Raw genomic sequence first — 24341 nt, forward strand, 5'->3', positions numbered from 1 at the left:
TCGATTAATCGAGAAAATAATCAACAGGTTAATCACCACTGAAACTAATCATTAGTTGCAGCCCTAAATGAAAGACTGAATTGAAATGATCAAATGCAACTTGAGTCCATCTTTAAGATTTAATTCAGTACAAGTGATCGCTGAGGCTTTCTCCCAGGTCCTCTCACTATTTTGGGTTGGCGTACTTCCCATTCTTATCATTCCAGCAATTACAGTGATAGAAACTGTGAAACTGTCCACACAATGCTGTGAATGAAGCCTGTTTGGGTGCAAAATGTTAGATCATTCATGGCGTGAGTACAGGCAGATTTGAATATGAATTGTATAAATTTGATTTAGATCATTTCTGTGGTAGACATTGATGATGTGTGACCTGTTTTTAAACTGTTTTAAAAAGGTCTGACACAATGTAGTCTGATGCCTTTCCATCGATGAGGCCTATTCCATTGTTGTGAATGAACCAGCAGGGAACATTTTCTCCGTTCTTCACATCCTGCCTGAAGTCTCTCTGCCAGCCTCTGTGGACCAACACAGAAATGTCACGTGGACCATTTATTCATTCATTTTAGACACACATTGCATGCAAACTGAGATGGGACACACTTGTATCTGTATATGTATGTAGTGTACCTGGTCACATTGAGCTCCAGTCCTTTCACAAACATGGTGGCGTCTGGTTGCTCTGGGACTTCACCTGGACGCAGTTCTGACACCTCATATTCAATCCCATGGTAGAACTGACCTGAAGGACGACGCACCATTTAAAGTTAATATCATTTTAACATAAAATCATTCTCCACCAGTGATAATTGCCAACTGCAGTAAAAAAAATTGAGCTTCATCATATCTATTATACTGCAATGTCAAACAGATTGAAGGTCCTATTTTCTAAGCTTTGTTCTGTTTATAGTGTAATTGATCAAATCTGGTTTTGGTTTAGTAACTTCTGTAAACCACATTTTGCTGCAAAACATCACAAAGAACATTTAAAAAAACATCAAAAACAATCATCAAATCTGACAAATCCTAATGTGAAGTTATGTCTTCATTTTTAAAAAATCTTGTCCTGTTTTGTGCAATTTTAATTCCTGACATAAGGCAGATCAATTCAAAGCCACAATAATTTTTTTCAGCCACTTGAGTGGAGCGCAACGAGCTCTAAATACTGAAATGATTATCACCTTATAAAGTTGTCGCATGTTAGCAAAGAGCTGCCTATTTACACATCCAGAGTGGAGTCGTTGGAGTCGTGTTTCTGGCCACCTGATGAATGCAAGTCCGATATCGACTCTGTTTTTAGCTCCGTTTCTACCGTCTCTAAAGGGAAATATCTGTCTCTTTAGCTACTAAATGCTCCACGATGTTTACCGGTTAGTTGCTAAATGTGTCTGTCTGCCGTTTGGTGCTGAGCAGGTAGTGTACACTGAGTTTTTAGAGCTTTTGCACTGACAACAGCTCCCTACTGAAAATCTGAAAACGACGCTATGAGAGCGGTGAGAGTGAACCAGAAGAGTAAAGTTGCGGCCTGACAGCAAAACAGCTGAAACTCACTGTAAAGCTCCGTAAAGCAGAGGAAAGCTGCAGATTCAGGTGATAATTCTCTGTAGGTTCATCACTACGAGTAGAGCTGCAGCGCTTAATCAATTAGTCGATTAGTTGCCAACTATTTTGATAATTGATTAATCAGTTTTTATCAGTAATTTTTTAAGGTAAAAAAAGGAAAAAATTCTCTGATTCCAACTTCTTAAGTATGAATATTTTCTGGTTTCTTTACTCCTCTTTGATAGTAAACTGAATATCTTTGAGTTGTGGACAATACAAGACATTTGAGGATGCCATCTTGGGCTTTGGGAAACACTGATCGACATTTTTCACCATTTTCTGCCATTTTATAGACCAAAAACTATTATATTATATTATATTATATAGTTTTCTTAAGTGGGAGTAAGATCAGGTGAAATTTTGCCTGAGCTGGCACTGCTATGTGCAACTTTAAAATTTTCATGATTATTATTTACCAAGTGTACTTTGAAGTGTATTAAGTATAGGCTACTTCTCTTAGCATGTATGTCATATTGGACTAATCCACAAAAACAAAATATCATAACAATATAACGAATATTTTGGCAGCCTATCTGTGGACTGTCTGATTTTATTGGTGTCAATTTATTTTATTATTATCTTTTTTGTCTGCTCTGAGGAGAAACCAGTAAATACACATCACTAGTTTTGACTTTTGACTTTAAACCATGCAGTCTACTCTCTGTCGTGTGTGATGTTGTACCTAGCAGGCCGTGAACAGAAGGGGACAGGAGGTGGCTGTCCAGGGTGTAGAAACCCAAGTAGTCCCGGTGGTACGGGTTCTTCGCCCACACTTTGTGTAGCAGGACGACAAACTTGACAGAATCCTTTAGAGATACTGTTAGGCTCTGATCCTTGGTCAAGAGAAGATCCACACTGGAGGAGGAATAAGGGGTGTTATATGACAACTGTTCATCCTGAACTGGATTTGTTATTTCACATTTAGAGAGATAGTTCTCTTTCAATAAAGGGGTCCTTACTTGGGTCCTTTGACAGAAGCTGTATCAGACCACAGCATTGTGACCAGTTTGCCATCCTGGAGCACTGTGATGTCCTGAGTGCTCACCTCCAGCCTCACCCCCAGAGTCTGGTGGGCGATGCCAAAACGCCAAAAGTAGGTGACAATTTTACCATCAGGGGCAATCTTCTTGTCTCCGATGATCTCGCCATTGACCGAAATACCTGAGGAAACAACACGGGATTCAGTCACTCACTGTTTAACTGCGACTTGTGTGGTGTCCAAAGTCTTCATCATCTACAAGGAGTATACATGTGTACTAAAAAGTCAAGGAGTAAGAAGGTCATGATGATGATCAGGACTCAGGGCTGACCTTGTTTTGGGTCGCTGACCAGGTTGAAAATGGTTCCTGGTACTTCGTTGATGTTGAAGCACAGCGCGTCGTCTCTGTCAGGGAGCTCGATCATGAAATGAGGATCTCCATCCACTGCAGGTGATACCAGAGTATTTAATGACAGTAATAAACAAAATGGAAATGATTTTGTTTTGCTGATGACAACGTGTCAAGAAGACTAAGAGTCTGTAGCCATGCAAGCAGCTCTGTGAGTAGGGCTGGGTATCATTTAAAAAATTACTATACCAATACCAATACCAGTATAGGCTACCCTTTAAGTGATACCGATACCAATAGAGTACTTCAAGCGATGAAGCTTCAAATGTCTGTTGTCGTATTTTATGACCACATCACCCTAAATAAAAATCCTCAAACAAAATTCTCAATTTGAATAAAATGATTCATCAGATTAAATGAGCCAGTCTTTTTTTTTTTATTAAAATCAACTTTCTTTTATGAATCTAACATTTGATTGCTGCTAGACCACCCCGTTAATAAAGGTTTGCATCCTTTGTGTGCGAACAGTTTTTTGCCCGCAGTGAAAATGTTTTTGAAAGGCTAAACGCCAACATGGATTGAATGAAAGGACCATGAATATCTGTACCAATCTATCTAGAAGAGGTTTAGAGATTTCATTACATAGGTAAAGATTCTGACCTGATGGCAGCGCCAAATGTAAAGTAAGGGATCACCAAAGTCATTACAATTCATCCTCTGAGGACCGTGAATGTGTGCACTAAATTTCTTAGCATTTATCTAATAGTCGTCGTGATTGACTGACAGACTGACTGACATTGCCAGAACCATGCAGCTACCATTGCTAAAAGTGTACTTACCAAAATATGTAGGTTGATATGCGGGTGCTACTGGTGGATAATAAGGCTGTACATATGGTTTTGATCCAGCTACAGGATACAGGAACAATAAAACTTGAGTTAAAAACAATACAGTGAATCCCAGAAGTCTTATTTATGTTATATGTAAAAAGAAAAATGACAGTCTTACACATTCTTTCTGCCTGCTGTCTTTGTTCTGTCAAAAAACAGATTAACAAAAACAACTTAGCACACTGCACAGTTCAGATTGCAGCACCACCCTCTGCAGGTATAGTTGAGTAAAGAGAAGTTATATGTTGAAAACATGAATCCAATAGTCAGGAAAAGCCTGCCCTGTATCCCGTTTTTAACCCCTCTCTTTCCTCCCTTACCCTCAGTCAGCTTGTCAGCGATGAGAGGAGGTTCTGTTCCGTCCTCAGTTTCAGGCTTGGTGACCACCATGGAGGTGAGAGGAGTGACGAAGCTGTATCGCAGGGACATGTCCAGGGCCTTGGCCTTGGCGTTGGCTTTCTCGTCTGCAGAACCACTCTTGCTGCAAGAAGGAAAATGTGCTGAACTTGACACTGGTATTCAGAGAACCATCGTGGAATCTATGATTCAATATTACAAGATTGATCATGGGCTCTCAGACGATACCCAAAAAGTATCATTAAAGCTGCAGTGGGTAGAATTGGAGCAAATATATACTCAAACAGACCTCTTCTCCAGTAGCTGCTGGATGGTGAGGTAAGCCCACAGACGCTCTGTGAAATCCCCAAAGATGTACTGCTCATCTGGGTACATCACATCAAAATCCAGAGCACTGGCCAGGCCCTCCACCTTGTAGTCCTCTTCAAACTACAGGAAAGAGAAAAGGAGGGAAAAAAAGATGTCTTGTAATAAACACACGTCTTTTCTCGTGCTCAGCATTGTTTCCAAATTTCTGCCATTTCCCTCTCCTCACCCCTTTGCCGAGCACTTCCACCATGAAGTTGTCTAGGTCTTTTTCTATCAGCCGACCGGCCACCACGATCTCTGTGCCATTAAAATACTGGCTGTAGCGGTTGATGGTCAGGGAGTCCACTGAGTTCACAGGATAACGCAGGTCAACCTCTAAAAGCAGAGGGCTGGCCACCTCCTCATAGAAACCCTGGTATAAATGCATACTCACATTGTATTACATGTATTTGTACATAATTGTGGAAGAATGTGACATAGCTGGTATTATTTACATCTAAAGAGGAACTATTATGCTTATTTTCAGTTCGAATAGCTCCCTTTGGCTTGGACTTTGGGCTTTGTAACTTTGCAGAATTTTTTACATGCACAAACAAACTATATAACACACTAAAGGAAAGGGGAAAAGCACCAAAGCATAATAGGTCCTCTTGGCTCAAAAATGTATTCATAGCCTAGAGCCTGCACCTGAAGTTGAAGGGCTGCATCTGATGCCTCAAAAATTCTGCGGGCCAGTCCATTGTTTTCTTTGCTCATCACATCCAGGAAGGAGTAATCCACATCATTTCCGAATCCAAGACAGTACAGAGACGTTGCTCCTTCGATGGCAGAACGAACATTCGCCTGGATCGTCTGGAGGTTATGCTCTCCTTCAAACGCACAGATACAACATGCAGAAATTTAATTTTAAATTGATCAACAGTGCACCCACACAAATACACAGTATTTCCTACAGTATGCATGCTCACCATAAGTTGGCATTCCATCAGTCAGTAAAATAATCATGTCGACGCTCCTCTCTGGGAGCCTCTTCTCCCGCCTGTCTTTGAGCAGCATGTTTCCGCCTTTCAAAACCGCATCATTGATATTGGTCACTTGAAGGAAAACACACAACAAATCATTAAATGTATAGTATGAAAGTGTATTTCTATAATTTATGGAGTTAAGATGACTAGTGTCACTTGTTTTTCTACTAACTTCCGCTGGCAAACATTCTTCTGACGTAATCCATGCCTTCAGACACGTTTTCCTCGGTTGCTTTGCTAAGTGATTCCCTCCAAACCTCAATTCTGCCATCAAACGGGATGAGGGCAAAGTGGTCATCCTCGTGGAGGTCTTGGAGGATCAGCAGCAATGCCTCTCGGGTCTACAAGGAGTTACAAGTTCAAAGGTCAAAATGTGGGTATCAATATATGCAACAGCCGGTATCACAGGAAGGCGTATAAATACCACGACGTTATATGGACATTCCACTTAGGTTCAGGCAAGAAAATCACTTAGTTAGGGTAACGGAAAACGTCATGGTTGGGCTTAAAATAAGTAAGTAAACTAAGTAAAACACGTATGGAAACAACTACGTAAAACATGTCACAAACGTCAACAAAAAACACTTGACAAATATCACGTGACAAACACTAACAAAACTTATAAAACAAAACAATGGTCAACAACCTCAACAACGGTCTTGAAAACGGGTCTCCTGGCCATCCATAAGTGGTCTTTCACACTTTTTGTACTACGTCACTAACTCTTAACTTATACGTGGATGTGTTTACATTGCAGTCAGTACAGGATACATGGCATCGAACACCACGTGTTGTAGAAAGTCCGAACTTTCTGTGTAATTGTAATATTTAACGCTAGATTGTAGGCTATTAGTCTTGTGTTGTGCAATGAAGGTTTCATCTGCTAACAAACATCTTGTGTGGTTGATAATAATAATAATAATTATAATAATGAAGGTTATTTACAAGCACTTATTAAATCAGGTGCCTCGTGTTTAGTGACAGCCCCTGTGGACTCGTACCATAAAAGTCTGAACAGTCTCTCACCTGTGCAATCTTTCTTCCATACATTGATCCGCTCGTATCAATCACAAACACCACATTCTTTGGTACTCTGGTTAGGTCAGGCGGAGCAAAGAAGTGCACAAAGTATCCGTTCACAATCTGAAGGAAAGAGAATCAATAAAGAGCTGTAACATACACGAAAGAATGACAAGGCAATGTGACAATTGCAAAATGTAATTAATTTCATGTTGTTGGGCAATCTAATCACAGATTCATCATTTGTAATTTACAACTCAGTCTCCAGACAAAGTGAATCTGTATAGATTTACATGTGAAGCCTGATTTAAACATGCATTCAGCAGATACTGAGCATGTGTCGACATCTGACCTGAATGTCCCCGAGGCCCTCTACTCGGTTCACGTCATACTTGATGATAAAATCTCCGTCGATGAGTGTCCCATCACAACCTGCGCACTTCTTCTGCTGATCCATAGTTGGTGAGAAAGAGATGTGTGCCTGACAATGGGATACAATACAACCAGTTAAGCTTACTCTTAATTCTCAGAGGCAAAGAATCAGAGACAGCTTCTTATATGTGGAAGACAGAAACTGCAAAAATAAATAATAAATAAATAAATTACTCAATAAATAAATATGCCATTAAATGTACAAAATAATATTAAAAATAAATGTGGGCTTTAATTTATTGATAAAATATGACATAAAAAATGTGTTTCTTTATTTATTTACCTTTGTATTAGTAATTCCCAAATGTATCTACTCTTCTATTTAATTCTTCCTTTTATTTATTTATTATTATCTTTTATTTATTGTAATGTTTATTATTATTTATTTTTGCATTTACCTTTCCTATATATTTACTTATAAAGTCATTTATTTATTTATTTATTTTTGATTATCTTTTAAATTTATTTTTATATTTTTTAAATTTATTTTTGCATTCATTTTTCTATATATTTACTTATCGAGTCATTTATTTATTTATTTTATTGTCTTTTAAATGTATTTTTGCATTCATTTTTTCTATATATTTACTTATCGAGTCATTTATTTATTGTGGCAGGTTTCGTCCTCCATATTTACAAGGCCTGTTCATGCATCATGTACCTTCTTGTCTTTGACGGTTTTCCCCACCAGGGGGAGCAGCTCGTTGGAGAGGAAGGTTGCAGAGACATCAACAAAAGCAATGCCCTGAGGCTCATAGATGTTTGTCACAATCTGTCTCCACACAGGCAAACACACACACACATAGAGATAATTTGTAAGGTGAACCACTCATTTAGAATATCTGAAACGACCAAGAGACGGGATTTGAACGTCACCTGAAACTCCTGGACCGGTTGTTTGGGTTTAACCCGGGTCATAATCTCATACTGGCCCAGTTTCCTCTGAAGGAGCTCCTCGTGGGTCAGAACGAAAGTCACATGACTTTCAGCTGCGATGTTGACAGACACTGAAAACTTCTCCATCGTCCTTCCAGAAACCCTAGAACAAAACACAGACATCACTGACAGCCTCTAATGTTAAAATGAGCAAACTAGGATCTTCCATAGCTACAGTATGTTTCCTTTAACATGTATTTTACAGTGTGTTTATGTATTTTTCATCTTGACTGACTCACTTCACCAGTCCAGCAGTCTGTCCAGAGGAAACAGCCTTCTCATACTGTTTCTTGGCTTTCTCTTTCTCCTTCACCTCCCCAACATACATCTGACCATCAATTTCCCTGTGAGGCACAAAGACACTTGTCAAAAGGTGAAGAAAGACAGGATCTACGCTCACAGTTTAAAGTACTACATTTTAACTGACATGCTGAAGTTGACGATGAAAGCGGTCTTTGGCAGATCCACTTCGAAGAAGATTTCATGGGCGTAGCCTGCTTTGTTCACAGCCTTGGAGGTCATGACGGTGTGGGCAAAACGAGACATCACAGTGCATTCCACTTTCACGCTGTACACCTCCACCTGAGGCAGAAAGAGAGGAAGATTGAAACACTAGTGCAAGAGGTTCTCAAACATTTTTGGGCCAGGGACCCCTTATAGAGCAGAACATTTTCCAAGGACCCCCTCTGAATCGCAACACCGATTAAGCTTAAGCTTACTACCATTTGTACTCTTAGATGCCATTGGAACTGGTTGTATTATAAAACTTTTTCAACCTAAATACTTCAGAACTGTTGCATAGTGATAAACAGAAACATGTTTCAGTTTGATTCATGTTAAGATAAAATTATAACCCTTTAATAGTCCTACATAGACTGCATAAAAGGTCTGACAGCAGGGAAATTTGCAATGTTATTGAATGTTAATACCACTTATATATCTTTTAAACAGAGGGCGATTGCATTAGGACTCAACTTGACAACATTTGTAACCCACATTTCAAGCAATTAATCTTAAGTGCTTTCAGAAAATGAACAGTAGCAAGACTGGCATACATGTAGTCCTAATAAATCCAGACATTTAAATGTAACAGTCTGAAGCTGACTTTCAGTAAGTGCTTAAAATAAAAAAATAATTAATAAGATTAATGAATTTATTTTTGTGTGTCACAATCATATCAGGGTTTCTATTGGCCCGAAGCCAACATGGGTGGGAGTAATGGACACGATATGCTTTTTTTTATTGGCGCAAATGGTTCCCATCTGTAGATATGCACTTTTTAATGACACAGCACAATTTCATAATTTATAGCAAATTATTTCGCGGACCCCCTGACAGAGTGCCACGGACCCCTGAGGGTCCTCGGACCCCACTTTGAGAATCGTTGCACTAGTGAATACGGAAAGTTTCCTATCACAAGCACTACATACAGCATTTTTTTTTTTTTTTACAGTGAATTATTGTAAAATCTGCTATTTTCCTTCGGTTTCAAACTGAATGTTTATTTCCAGCCATGTTCGGTCCACATCATGCTGCCCTGATGGGAGCCAAAGAAAACAGCTTTATGTCACCGATTCCACTTTGAGAGGGTTGTGTGAGAATATTTCTCATCATCGTTATCATCAATAGAGATACAAAACAGATTATTTTCTTACCTTGGCGTCAGGTGTACTTCTTTTCTGTAACAAAAAAAAAGAAAAAGGAGATTCATTTGGAGTTGGAAAATCAAGACTCTGCAAATCTGACAATTTGTTAATATGAATTATCTATGTAAAGTAAATATAGCGTTATTCATTTTACTTTAAGGATTGTAATGTACAAGCAGAAAGATGCAACTTTAGCACAACATTTCCACCATAATATCAAAGGACTCTCTGACTGCAAATTGTTTCTGACAAGTACCTGCAATGATCTGGCAGCTCCGCTTGTCTCCTGAAATACAAATACAGCAGAGTGAACCAACATGGTGTCAAGATATTAGAGAAAAAAACACCTGCATAACATGAACCAATTTATCAGAAAAAAAACTATTCCGTGTCACACAAATACATACAAATAGGAAAAGTAAAACCGAGTAGGATTTAAGTTGCAAACTAGTTCTGAAGCAGCACATAAGAAAACAGACTAGTGACTACATTAGGAACCATATAATAAATACTTCTGCTATAAAACAATGTGATTTCAAATTAAGATCAGAGAACAGACAGGTCAGTGTGTGTGTGTGTGTGTGTGTGTGTGTGTGTGTGAAGTTACCTGCAGAGCTTTGTGGTCCCTGGAGATGACCAGAGCCCCGCGGGCCAGGCCGGGCAGCCAGAGGCAGACGCTGCCCCACAGCAGCAACAGTCCAACACCCTGCAGTCCAGACATGACCAAACTTCTACTGAACAGCGACTGACTTCACTGCTGAGAAAAAAGCTCTCTGCCCAGAGGGAGGCACAGAAAGTGTATATATACTGTATGTGTGTGTGTTGGCCTTGAGTATTGACCAACACCAAAAAAAACAAAAAACTAATTAGTGCTAGATTTGGCCAAGCAGGCATGTTGTGATGTGATACTGGGTCAATTAAACTTGACTACACAGTGTCTTTGAAAGGAATTCTGTGTCATGGTGACCACACTAATTATCTCCACAAATGAAGATTTGACAGATAACTTTTGGCTGCATATTTGTATTTCTACTACTCTGCACCTTTTGAAAAAATGATATCATTTTTATCACTTGGATCAAGCTGTACTCTGCTCTCCATTTGGTGAGTCCTCTTCATCATGTAATACTAGGTTTGGCATGCGTGGGTGCGAGACCAACGCTGGGCAGAATGACCCAGTGTACCTTCACAGTCAGCAGTATGGATGTCATGACACAGTGTTAGTGATAGGTTCAGGTACTGTAGTTAGTGCTCATCTCATGACGAAGCAAAACAGGTTGATTGGGGTTTTGTTGTTAGTTTGTGTATTGGTTTAAATACTTAAATCATCTCAGCCAGGGCAGGATTAACCCACTAGGGGTCCCAGAGCAAAAATGAGCTGTGTGCCCCCACTTCTCTTTGTATGTATTAGTTAATGATCAGTAGTTTGTGGTAACTAGATAAAGCAACATTTTATTTACTACAATGCACCATGTAAGCACAATATACACTGAAACAATAAAGGCCTTTGTGTTTCTGTGTGCTTTTCCGGGTTTTTTTTCAAATGGAAACGTCCAATCAGCCGTAGGTTACCATAGTAAACTAGGCAAGGCAAGGCAAGGCAGCTTTATTTGTAGAGCACATTTCAGCAACAGGGCAATTCAAAGTGCTTTACACAAACATTCAAGAACATTGCGACAAAGTGCAAAGAACATTATGACATAATTAAAACAGTCATAAAAAACATTAAAGATTAGAAAAAAAAAAAAAAAGCTAAAAATAAAAGTACTGAATATAAATACTGTTCCAGACATTTTGTGCTTTGTAAACCAGCAGGAGTATTTTGAAATAAATTCTCTGAGAGACAGAGAGCCAGTGTAGAGACCTCAGAACTGGACTGATATGATCCACTTTCATGGTCTTAGTGAGGACTCTAGCAGCAGCGTTCTGAATCAGCTGCAGCTGTCTGATCAATTTTTTAGGAAGACCAGGAAAGACACCGTTACAGTAGTCAAGTCGGTTGAAGATAAATGCATGGACTAGGTTTTCCAAATCCTGCTGAGACATCAGTCCTCTAATTCTTGCTATATTCTTCAGGTGATAGTAGGCTGCCTTTGTAATTGTAAAACTAATCGAAGCTAATCAATAAGGTTATGAATAATGCGAAGGCTAGCACTAGCTGAGTCAAAGGTGGCTGTGCTCAGGTTGGAAATAACTGAAAGGGTTAGTTTGCATTTTTTGAAGTGTGGTTGTACGTATACTCCCACTTTCTGCGAGGTAAAATTGCTGCTTTTGTAAATGGAGTCTGGTGGCTTTGAAGAGAGCGCTATAATGGCTTCAGTTCCCCGCTGGAAAGGGCTATTAGACGGCTGTGGACGGGAGCAGCAGAAAAACGTATTTAAGTCACCTAAAAAAATTAATATCAGTTTAAGTCTGCGCTATATTTAGAATATTATCACAGCCTTACCTCGCCATCAGACAGCCCTAACTGACTAACAACTAACTGATCGCAGCCCTCAAACCTACCAGACCAGACTCCACTCACAAAAAGTAATTTTACCTCGCAGAACACAGGACTTGCTGGTCTATCGCTGCATCGATCGGTTAGTTTGTTTGCGTTATTGTGTGACTTTCGGATCTGAACTAACGTGGCGTCCACACAGCAGTTCATTGCTTAGTTCCCGTGCCGGTACTCCTGTCTGCTATTCCAAACTGGGAGCGTGCAAACTGCCATCTAAGTTACTGATTTAAAAACAAACCGAAAAACAAAGTAAAAAATTTAAATCACAGGCTGATCCGGTGAATTTCATCACGGCAACTCATAATGTGAATCAGTAGTGTGTATGGCACCCGCGTTCCTGTATGCACTCCCGACAACATCTGGGCATGCTCCTGATGAGCAGATGGTGTCCTGGGGGAACTCCTCCCAGACCGGGACCACGACGTCAGTGAGCCCCTGGACAGTCTGTGGCAGTACTTGGAGGCGTCGGATGCACCGATGCATAACGTCCCATAGGTGCTCAATTGAATTTAGGTCAGGGGAACGTGAGGGCCAGTCAATGGCGTCAATGCCTTCGTCATCCAGGAGCTGCCTACACACTCTGGCCACATGAGGCCGGGCATTGTCCTGCACCAGGAAGAACCCAGGGCCCACTGCACCAGCGTAAGGTCTGACAATCGCCCTGAGGATTCCATCCCGGTACCTAACAGCAGTCAGGGTACCGTTGGCTATGACATGGCGGTCTGTGCGACCCTCCAAGGATATGCCTCCCCAGACCATCACTGACCCACCGCCAAACTGGTCATGCTGGATGATGGTTACAGGCAGCATAACGTTCACCACGGCGTCTCCAGATTCTTTCACATGCGCTCAGTGTGAACCTGCTCTCATCTGTGAAGAGAATGGGGTGCCAATGGCGGAGCTGCCAATTCTGGTGTTCTCTGGCGAATGCCACTCGAGCTGCATGCACATGTCCCACTAGAGGACGACGGGCCCTCATGCCACCCTCATGAAGTCTGTTTCTGACAGTTTGGTCAGAAACATGCACACCAGTAGCCTGCTGGAGGTCATTTTGTAGGGCTCTGGCAGTGCTCCTCCTGTTCCTCCTCGCACAAAGGAGCAGATACCGGTCCTGCTGCTGGGTTGATGCCCTTCTATGGCCCTCCTTGTGTAAGGGCCGGTCTCCTGGGATCTCCTCCGTGCTCTTGAGACTCTGCTGGGAGACACAGCAAACCTTCTTGCGACCGCACGTATGGATGTGCCATCCTGGAGGAGCTGGACTACCTGTGCAACCTGATTGGGCTGCAGGTACCGCCTCATGCTACAAGTAGTGACAAGGACACTAGCAGAACACAAAACTAGAGACGAATCAGTCAGGAAGGATAAGGAGAGAGCAATTGTCTGTGGCCACCACATGCAAAACCATTCCATTTTGGGGGGTTGTCTTGCTGTTGCCTCTCCATTGCACCTGTTGTCACTTTCATTTGCACCATAGAAGCTGAGAGTGATTCACAATCACTCATGCTTCCTAAATGGACAGAATGATATCCCTGAAGTTTAACTGACTTGGTGTTATACTGTGATGATTAAATGTTCCCTTAATTTTTTTGAGCAGTGTATTAAATAGACTAAAATGGAATAATTAAATGTCACAGGTGTCATGACATTGGATCAGATATGGCGGACCACTGTATCGATTTAATATAAGAAAGAAAAAATACATGACTCCTGTGTTTGATGAGTCTGGTTTTAATAGAATAATAATTAATAGAACTTTTAATAGAAGTGACAGGAACAATAAAAGCATAAATATGACAGAATGATGTAATAGTTAAACCAAAGAACATATATTGCCAAGAAGTGAAAGTCAATTGTTCGTTCCATTGCAACATCAGCAGAGCTACGCTTCCGCCATTTTGGACTGAAAGCAACTACAAAACTACAACCTAAAAAGTGCCGTGCAAAATTGAAACACATTTATTTATATTCTATTGTCATATTCTACCGAAATGGCCTGTGTTGAACAATAAAATATTATAAATACGATAAGCTTGTAAAGCTAGTGGGGAAAAAAAATCTACCAGGATAAACAGAGGGCACAATCTGAGATAAAACAAATTACAAAGGAAAAACACCAAAAACTAAACTGAGAACAAAAAATAAATTACAAACCAGAAGACAGATCACAGGCAGGATGGCAGGATTAACGCGAGGAACAAAGCAGATGACCTGGCACTGAGGCCCTGTTCACACCTGGTTTTAACATGCATCCTCAGTGATCCAATCACAAGTGGACAGCTTTAAGTACGTCTGTTCACACCTGGCATTAAAATGCGTCTCCACATGCGTCTTCAGTGGCCACTTGTGATCCGATCTCACTTCCCCGCCCCATATGCAAATAAACACGTCGTAAACACACGGCTAATACAGCAGCCATTGTGACGTAATATTACATGAATTGCAGTAGTAATATCCTACATATTCGTTAATTCTGGTACGTTATATTAACATCAAAATAAAAGGTTATTGTAACGGCGGTCCCTGGGGACCTCCGCGCTGCCGGCACCGCTGCTTTTGCCAGACAACAGCGGGGTACAGTGCTCCAGAGAGCTGGGGAGGACAGAGAACAGGCGGGCGGGCGGTTGGGTGTCAGCTCCGCGCAAAGCAGCCAGCGGAACAAAAACACTGACAGTATGATAATAATGCACTTCGCGTGCCAAGTCTACATACAGTAGAGCACAGAGGCCGTTTCCATGCTGACAAGCACCGTGTCTGCCTGTTTATTCACCTGAGGGGCGCGGAGATCCCGCGGATCCCGGCTGGGCATCAGAGTAGGCGGTCCTTAATGTGGCCAGGACCCATTCGCGTACACACTGCTAAAAGACTGTGGTCATATGTGGCAATGACCACCTCTGGATGTGGTCTGAAAGATCCGATCTCGATGCGTCCTCAATGCGTCTCGAGAGTGTTCACACCTGTACTTAGAGCAGTCCACTTGTGATCCGATCACTGAGGACGCATGTTAATACCAGGTGTGAACAGGGCCTGACTGAGGGAAGCACACAGACTAAAATACATAAGGACAGCAGGGTGATTAGACACAGGTAGAACAAATCAGGGCGGGGCAGACAATCACAAAAGGCGGGAAACAAACAAAGGCAGGAAGTAATACTAGACAAGACACAAGGAGTGAATTTTCAAAATAAAAACAGGAAAAAAAATACAAAATCCCAGGACCATGACACGGGAACTGCTACCAGGAGAACTGCTACCACGGGAACTGCTACCACGGGAACTGCTACCAGGAGAACTGCTACCAGGAGAACTGCTACCAGGAGAACTGCTACCACGAGAACCGCTACCACGAGAACCGCCATAAGTGGGTCTGACACCAGGGTTATAGTCAGCAGTAGCAGGGTACCTGAAACCTGTATCAAAAAAATAATAAAAGCATAGTTAAGTTGTTTGTTCAGCCCAAAATAAGATTTATAAAGTATGTCACATTAATAAGTTGAAAGAGAGTGTCTCTTTGCTTCCGGTCGCTGGTCTGTGAAACAGGACAACAGTTAGAAAACACACAAGACAAAGTTAGTTGGATGTCTAGTTAGTGTTCTACTTACAAACACTGATTCAGAATCAAGTTTATTTCGCCAAATATGTACTTACATGGAATTTGACTCCAATTTGTATGCAGCTCTCTCAATGTACTTACACAGAATAGAAATAACAGAATAAAAGAATACAATACTAAAAATGTCTATATACAGGTCAAGTGTTCGGTAGTTGCAAACAATACAAATAGAGCAAAGAAATAAATACCGGATGGATATTCATGGACTGGATGATTATGTATGGCATTGTACATGTGGAGACATCTATATACTGTCTGCACACTGAGTAGGTTTTATGATTCAACGGGTTTCTAATAATGTAAAAATATGCTATAAATTTGAAAAGAAAGAATATTCTGGTTTACTAGTTAGTTTAGCTGATCACTATCACTTGTTTGTATACTTAAAAATAAAAAAATAAATCAGCTGCTAACTAATTAAAAGTACAGTGTGTTGGATTTGGACATCTAGTGGTGTGGTTGCAGATTGCAATCAACTTAGTACCCCTCCGCTCACTCCTCCCTTTCCAAGACTGCGGTAATGTGGGCCGCAGAGTGCAAATCCGCGGTAACGCCGTAGACTGACTGACAGAGCCATGCAGCTACCATTGCTAAAAGTGTACTTACCAAAATATTCAGGGTAATCTGTGGCTGCTACTGGTCGATAAGAAGGGCGTACATTTCGATGTGAAAAAGCTACAGGATACAGGAACAATAAAACTTGAGTTAAAAACAGTACAGTGAATCCCGGAAGTCTTATTTATGTTATATGTAAAAAGAAAAATGACAGTCTTCCTCATTCTTTCTGCCTGCTGTCTTTGTTCTGTCAAAAAACAGATGGACAAAAACAACTTGGCACACTGCACAGTTCAGACTGCAGCACCACCCTCTGCAGGTATAGTTGAGCCGCTGTGCGCAATACACAGATAATAACCCTAGGGTTAGGGTTAACCCTATACATTCTGGGTCGGGCTCGCTCGGCATTGCTTTGGACTGGTGTGAGCGGTTGAAGCGGGAGATTAGACGATGCTCCAACTTTTTTTAAAATCCACTCTGCGCTCCATCCCAAATCCTTCCGCTCATGCTACCCACTCACTCGCGCTCATATGCTCTGACAAATAGTCTTTTTTTTTTCTAGATCTGGGCACAAAAACGACCGATTGCAGGTATCATTTGACTGGAGAAGTTTCAATCCTACTTCGTACTGTTTTTTTTCGTTGGATACCTTAAAAAGGTATTGAGTACCGATACACTGCCCTATCTGTGAGGCTGTACTTAGGCACAGCAGTTCTCTGAGCTAAATGCTAACGTCAGCATGCTAACATGGTCACAGTGACAATGCTAACATGCTGATGTTTAGTAGCTTTAATGTTTATCATGTCATCATTTTAGGTTCGTGTGTTAGCATGCTATTTGCTATAATACATGCTGTATGAGCTAATTAATGTTAAACACAAAATATAGCTGAAGTTGATGGGAATGTCATTCGTTTTGCAGGTATTTGGTCATAAACTAAAGTATTTGATAAATGAAAGGACCATGAATATCTGTACCAACCTATCTAGAGGATGTTGAGATATTTCATTGCTTTGGTAAAGTTTTTGACCTGATGGTGGCGCCAAATGTAAAGTAAGGGATCATCAAAGTCATTACAACTCATCCTGAGGACCGTGAATGTGTGCACTAAATTTCTTAGCATTTATCTAATAGTCGTCGTGATTGACTGACAGACTGACTGACATTGACAGAGCCATGCAGCTACCATTGCTAAAAGTGTACTTACCAAAATAGTCAGGGTAATCTGTGGGTGCTGTTGGTGGATAAGAAGGCCGTACATTTCGATGTGATGCAGCTACAGGATACAGGAACAATAAAACTTGAGTTAAAAACAATACAGTGAATCCCAGAAGTCTTATTTATATTATATGTAAAAAGAAAAATGACTGTCTTACACATTCTTTCTGCCTGCTGTCTTTGTTCTGTCAAAAAACAGATGGACAAAAATAACTTAGCACACCGCACAGTTCAGATTGCAGCACCACCCTCTGCTGGTATAGTTGAGTAAAGAAAAGTTATATGTTGAAAACATGAATCCAATAGTCAGGGAAAGCCTGCCAAGGATCACGTTTGTAACCCCTCTCTTTCCTCCCTTACCTTCAGTCAGCTTGTCAGCGATGAGAGGAGGTTCTGTTCCGTCCTCAGTTTCAGGCTTGGTGACCACCATGGAGGTGAGAGGAGTGACAAAGCTGTATCGCAGGGACATGTCCAGGGCCTTGGCTTTGGCGTTGTCTTTCTCCTGCTGAGTACCAATGTCACTGGGAGATTTAAAAAAATGAAAGAGCGGATTAGTTGATTGTTTAATAATGGCATATGACGCACAAGATGTACAACAAAAAGTTTGCAATGATGAGAAAAATTGTATTCTTTGAGTATCTGTCATAGTTGCTTCAGTTCTTCCCAGCAAACATTTCAACGTTGATCAGACGTCTAATCAACGTTGGTCCTGTTGAACCACAGACTGTCGAACTTGACGTGGAACTGATGTTGCGCATGCGTTGGAGGCCAAAGGGATTAGTGTTGGAGCACAAGGAAAAATAGTCCTACAGTACATGGAACTTGAGGAAACGCTGGAATAAAACATACTGTTTAGCCCCTGTATTGGCCATATACGATAGCATATTGCCTTTAGAATAGTAATACCTTTCAATAACACAATTCATGTGTAAACACTACCGTCAAACAAGTTGCCCTCAAAATCACCATTCCCCTAAGATTATGTTTTCAAGTCGGTAAAGGGTCAAAATAAAGTCACATTGTGACTCAACGTCTATTGGACTTGTTGGCCCCAACGCAGGTCGAGGAAAAATTTGCTGGGTTGGTGTGGGTAATACAGATAAAGCTAAACAATGTAAAGTGGTCACGCACATCCCAAACCGTAGTAGGCCGGTGCTGGACCATTATAAGACAGCAATGAAAACTGTAGAAGACGGTCCACACACTGCTCACATGATCATGTGACCAGAGCGTTTATTAAGATGGCGTCTCTGTGCAGATTGATTAAGTCTGAAGAAGAGCATCTGCTCGAATCGGCCCTAACTAAGATAAGTTAGATCCTCAGATAAGCCAATAAATTGCACTTAAAGGGAGCTGCAGTGTGCGGACCTTCTTCTACATTTTTCAGTACAGATGAAAAGCTGACAGACACAATTCAGATGAACAAACCTCTTCTCCAGTAGCTGTTGGATGGTGAGGTAGGCCCACAGACGCTCTGAGAAATCCCTAAAGATGGACTCTTGTCCTGGGTAGATCACATCCAAGTCTGCCACACTGGCCATTCCCTGCACCTGGAAGTCCTCTTCAGGCTAGAGAAAGAGGAGAGATTAAATGACAGGTATTACTGACAGGTAGGGGTGTAAGAAAATATCGAACAGTTTACATGCAAAGATTTGTGTCAGTCAGTGGTTCATTTTGTGTTGTGTTTTGATGTTGGATGTTACAGTGACTGTGTTAAATGTAAATGCAGATCCCACTGTTTTGATTGCATCATTTTTTTTTTATGCATATGGTGTTGTGTTCTTCATACTATGGCAGTTTGAAGCATATTGCATTGTAACCCCTGTATCGTATCGCCAGTATATCGTATTGTCAGATCACCAGACAAGAGAGGAAATTAATAGTAGAGTCTTCAGCAACGCGCGCTAGCAGACTAAATGCTAGCTAAATGCTAACGTCACAATGACAATGCTAACATGCTGATGTTTAGCAGGTGTAATGTTTACCATGTTCACCATCTTAGTTTATCATATCACACTAACATTTGCTAATTAGTATAATGCACAGTTGAGGTTGAATATCAATAGTTTTGCAGGTATTTGGTCATAAACTAATGTATTGGACAAATTTGAATTTTGACCTGATGATAAAGCCTCATGAAAAATGAATGGATCAGGTCAGTAGGATTCATCCGCTGGGGACCATGACTGTATGTACAAAATTACATGTCAATCCATTCAACGCCGCTCAAACTGTAAAAATACCCAGACTACGACAATCTACCTAAGTTCAACTTGTTCATAGTATCACTATTAGCATTCAATATTCAGTGCACATGCTGTTTATTCATCACCATGACTACAACGTGTCTTATTTATGCTTTTATGGACATATCACTGTTCATTTCTCACCCCCTGGGCGAACACTTCCACCAAGAAGTTATCCAGGTCATTGTCGGTCAGCCGACCGGCCACCACAATCTCTGAGCCGTTAAACAACTGGCTGTAGTGGTTTTTGGTCAAGAGGACCACTGCACTGTCAGGATAACGCAGGTCCACCTCCAGGAGCAGAGGGCTGGCCACCTCCTCATAGAAACCCTGCAACAAAGACACATCCCAAATCATGCAATGTCTGTTTCCTAAACGTCTTTGGAGGTGCAAACACATGTCCACAAACATGCATTTCTTTTACCGTACCTTGAGTTGAACAGCTGCATCTGAACCCTCAAAAATTCTGCGGGCCACTCCTTTGTTTTGTCTCGACATCACATCCAGGAAGGAGTAATCAACATCATTTCCAAATCCAAGACAGTACATGGCCATCTTTCCTCCGATAGCAGAGCGCACATTCTCCTGAATCCTTCCCAGGTTGGACTCCCCTACAGGCACACAAAGTGTTACGTATGAGCATGCAATGAAAGCCAAGACAGTTGCTTAACATCTATGATTTTTTAAGAGCTTGTCAACACTTTGAAAAGTTTGAATTACAGTATATTGTGAATCAAATTGTTGCATTTACAAATCTGGAGGGGATTCAGCACAATACAGATAGCTGTCTGAAAGGACAAATCCCTTTTGACTACTTTCTGATACAACTATTAACTTATCAACATGTTTATGCACACAGATTGTTACCTACATCTCAGACTTGTTTTAAGATGCTGCACTTAATCCACATATAGTGACCTCTCTGACCTTCGAGAATGAAATATTATGATCTTCCAGCTCACCGGCGTTTGGCATCCCATCAGTCAGTAAAATAACCATATCCGCACTCCTCTCTGGAAGGTTCTTATGTCTTCTTTCTTTCTCCAGCATGCTCACTGCCCTCAGTACAGCGTCATTGATGTTGGTGGCTGAAAGGTAATAATACAATGAGCAGATTAACATGAAGATTTCTTGAGATACATTATCATAAAGGAAATAGAGTAACTATTCATCAATATGTTCGTTAAAGGAATTGGTCACCCTCTAAAACTAAATAAAAAATTATAATAATTGAACAAAATAAAATGCCTATGGTCACCCTTCCTCATTCTGCATTGAGGTGACAAATGAAGAAAGAAAGTGCACAAAAACATTGCATTAAAGTGGTACCACTTGTTTTCCTCTTACATCCATTTTCTTTTAGTTTTTTGATGTAGGCAATGGCTTCAGTCACATTTCCCTTTGTTGCTTTGGTAAGAGAGTCCTTCCAGGTGATAATACTAGCATCAAACAGGATGAGAGCAAAGTGGTCCTCTTCGTGGAGGTCATTCAGAATGGCGACCAGTGCATCCCGGGTCTGCAAAGGTTAAATTCACATTATGAAGATGTACATACAGTGATGCATACAGTATGGAGCTCACCTACACAAAAAGCATGTTACCTGTGCAATCTTTCTTCCACTCATTGATCCGCTCCTGTCAATCACAAACACCACATTCTTTGGGACTCTGGCCAGGTTAGGTGGAGCGAAGAAGTGCACAAAGTATCCGTTCACAATCTGAAGGGAAATACAGCATCTGATTGAGAACAATATGGAAATATAACACAAGGGCACAGCTCACCTCAAAGGGCTAGGAAAGTAAAACTAAGATCAGAAGTTAAAGGTACACTGTGTAGGATTTAGCGGCATCTAGCGGTGTGATTGCAGATTGCAACCAACTGAGTGCCCTTCCGCTCACAGTTCCAAGACTACGGTAACGTGAGCCACCGAGTGCAAAGCTGTGGTAACACCGTTTGCCTCGTTCAGAGGCCATTCTTACCATAATAACACTACTTTAGGAGCAACGGAAGTCAGATGGCGGTACCACGGTTTTACACTCTGCAGCTCACGTTACGTGTTTGAGTTAATGTGAAAAGAGGCGGTGCTCCAGCAGGTGAATCTCATGATATCATCATGCTTCAGGTAACATAACTGAGTCTTATGTGCTGCTTCAAAGTCTTTGTTTGGCTGCTGACCTGAACTTCCCCGAGGCCGTCTTTTCGTTTCACATCATACTGGATGATGAAATCTCCGTCAATGATGGTGCCTTCACATCCTGGACATTTCCTCTGCTGCTCCAGTGTTGGTGAGAAAGAGATGAGTGCCTGAGAGACAAAGAGATCCATTCCAGTTGCCATTATTGGACACATCATTTATTTTTAAAACGTCGTTCATGCACTGGTCAATTTTGAGATTTTGATCTGTTTTGCTTCCATAACTTGTCTTTTTCAGACTAGTGGAAAGAAAACATCCAAAATACACATTTAGGTGTTTATTTTACTACTTTGTCTTTTTGCGTCTGTAGATTTCTCCTAAATTCACCAAAGTTACTATTAGATAATGCCTCATTGCATATTTAAACAACATTTCAGAGAACTTTTAATACAAAAAAATTAATTGTCTTCATGTAACTAATCAACTGGGGAAGTTTCATGGTGATATCTATTTTTTTCTTTACCCCATTCACGTGTAGTGTCTTGTAAAATGTATGGAATTTTACAGTCCATATCTTTGATGACCGTTTTCTCAAAATGAGTTTATTTTCTCACTCTAAGCCAGAAATCTCCACTTCAGTAACAACAAACTTTCCAGTTTCATTCTTATCTATATTCTTAAGGTTTTCACAGAGGGGTTTGTTCATATATCATTCATAGCCTGATTTATACAAGATTTTTTTTTTTTTTTTTAAATGGCTGTTGACAGTATTTTCTAGTTATTAAAAGATATATCCAAAATGTGTGCAAATTGGCACATATTTAATAAGAATACATATTTAATAAGAATGCATTATTTGCATATTTAAACATAACATTTCAGAAAACTTGTAATACAAAAAAATAACTGTCTTAATGTAAGTAATCAAAAGGTACCCTATTCACCTGGGGGGGGTCTCCCCTTAAAAAAAAATCATAACATTTTTAAGTCTATAAAGAAGATCTTCGTTAACTCTTTACCTTCTTGTCTGTGACGGTTTTCTCCACCAGGGGGAGCAGCTCGTTGGAGAGGAAGGTTCCAGAGGCATCAACAAAAGCAATGCCCTGAGGCTCATAGATGTTTGTCACAATCTGTCTCCACACACACAGACGAACACATTATCACTGAGGTGGACACAAATTCCTCACATTTTACATTCCTAACACTGGACAAGCAGTTTTTCAGCTCCTCCTGACCAGTATGCCATTATTAAGAAAACTAAAAGAGGAAAGTGTGTCCAACCTGAAACTCCTGCACCGGTTGTTTGGGTTTAACTCGGGTCAGAATCTCATACTGGCCCAGTTTCCTCTGAAGGAGCTCCTCGTAGGTCAGAACGAAAGTCACGCTCTTTTTGGCTGCGATGTTGACAGACACCGAAAACGTCTCCATATTCCTTCCAGAAGCCCTGTAATGATGTATTACTTTAAAGGTCACCTATTATGCAAAATGCACTTTTCCATGTCTTTTAAACATCAATATCTGTCCCCAGTGTGTCTACAGGCCACCATAGTATCATAAAAGACCATCCTCTCTCTTTTTCTCCTCCTCCGTTTGTCCGGAAATGGGTGCAGAATTTTTTTTCGCTTTTTTCCTTGTATTCTGACGTCATTAGAGAATGCAAGTCACGTGAGGGTTTCCTGGTCGAACCAGAGAGAACCTTCAGTAGCTGACCCCGCCCCACAGCGCGTCACTGTCTCTCCTCCTCAACCGAACTTGAGCAAAGTAGCTCCTACAGTTAGTCTGCAAGAACCAGCAGAACAGGCTTCATGTACTCCCATCATCTAAATATAACATGTTCTTTCACAAAGGCTTTATGTAATTACACTGTTTAAACAGATGATATTTATATATTATATATATTTGATGTCATGCATGTAGCAGAGTACAGGTAGTAAATAGTGACTGTAAGCAACACAACACATTTCTGTTTCACAGTCAAACTTTATTTGAGTTGACAGATGACAATATTAATTATTCACAGCATTTGTAATCATCTCACCTGTTAGTTAGTTATGTTAACATGGTACAGGAGAAAGTCTTCAGCTCTGGTAAACTATGGTAAGCTAAGCTCCGGTGGTCTGTAGTCATGGTAACACAGAGACAGCTACTACTGTAAATAATATACCATTACTCTGATCTTCCATACATTTATCTTTTAGCAGAAATAATGAACTGACTACTGTTTCACATCTTCTATTTTCCACCCTGATGGTCGCTGTGTTTACACACCGTGTCATAGCGGTAGCATGTAGCTAACCCGTTAGCATGTAGCTACATGCTAACGGGTTAGCTACATGCTACCGGATTAGCTCTGTATCTCCATGTAAACAGAGCCATCTGCTCTCAGCTGTCTGCTCTCCTCTGGGATGATTCTGTCGGTCATTTCTCACAGATGGATCTGTAAAGACAGACGTAAAACAGAGTGTATGTTTACGGTTTACAGAGTTGATGCATGAGGTAAACACTGAGCTAACTAACAGAGCTATAAATAGTA

At 40.8% G+C, this 24341-nt stretch overlaps 2 protein-coding genes and 1 long non-coding RNA gene across 8 annotated transcripts in view; all 3 read right to left on the reverse strand.

Annotated features, from left to right (window-relative positions):
* Positions 1–23251, reverse strand: LOC141755256 (inter-alpha-trypsin inhibitor heavy chain H3-like). Of its 2 annotated transcripts, XM_074614648.1 has the most exons (22): positions 10153–10320; positions 9802–9831; positions 9555–9578; positions 8327–8481; positions 8139–8243; positions 7840–8002; positions 7625–7735; positions 6884–7012; positions 6538–6654; positions 5684–5852; positions 5455–5580; positions 5174–5355; positions 4713–4898; positions 4467–4606; positions 4141–4301; positions 3939–3965; positions 3770–3838; positions 2913–3026; positions 2562–2763; positions 2285–2457; positions 631–742; positions 1–518 (listed from the first exon to the last, which is right to left on the reverse strand). In XM_074614648.1, the coding sequence occupies exons 1-22, from the start codon at positions 10264–10266 to the stop codon at positions 380–382; spliced, it is 2748 nt and encodes a 915-aa protein (XP_074470749.1). In that variant the 5' UTR covers positions 10267–10320; the 3' UTR covers positions 1–379. The 2 variants fall into 2 exon arrangements, with proteins under 2 accessions (XP_074470749.1, XP_074470757.1); XM_074614656.1 differs by lacking the exons at positions 7625–7735; positions 7840–8002; positions 8139–8243; ... (2 more) ...; positions 9802–9831; positions 10153–10320 and adding exons at positions 22828–22938; positions 23090–23251.
* Positions 1–24341, reverse strand: part of LOC141754769 (inter-alpha-trypsin inhibitor heavy chain H3-like) — a 49481-nt gene that overhangs the window by 17348 nt on the left and 7792 nt on the right. The window lies entirely within an intron of this gene.
* Positions 15546–17580, reverse strand: LOC141755715 (uncharacterized). Its single transcript, XR_012591326.1, has 3 exons — positions 17418–17580; positions 16262–16288; positions 15546–15571 (listed from the first exon to the last, which is right to left on the reverse strand). It is a non-coding gene; the product is annotated as an uncharacterized LOC141755715 (long non-coding RNA).

The sequence above is a fragment of the Sebastes fasciatus genome, chromosome 1, assembly GCF_043250625.1.
Source record: "Sebastes fasciatus isolate fSebFas1 chromosome 1, fSebFas1.pri, whole genome shotgun sequence".
In the NCBI taxonomy this organism is placed as follows: Eukaryota; Metazoa; Chordata; class Actinopteri; order Perciformes; family Sebastidae; genus Sebastes; species Sebastes fasciatus.

Coding starts and splice junctions, on each gene's coding strand:
- LOC141755256 (XM_074614648.1), bottom strand. CDS start 10,266: ATGTCTGGACTGCAGGGTGTTGGACTGTTGCTGCTGTGGGGCAGCGTC. Junction 8,003..8,138: donor CAGACTGCTGGACTGGTGAA/GTGAGTCAGTCA, acceptor GTTTTGTTCTAG/GGTTTCTGGAAGGACGATGG. Junction 7,736..7,839: donor AACCGGTCCAGGAGTTTCAG/GTGACGTTCAAA, acceptor GTGTGGAGACAG/ATTGTGACAAACATCTATGA.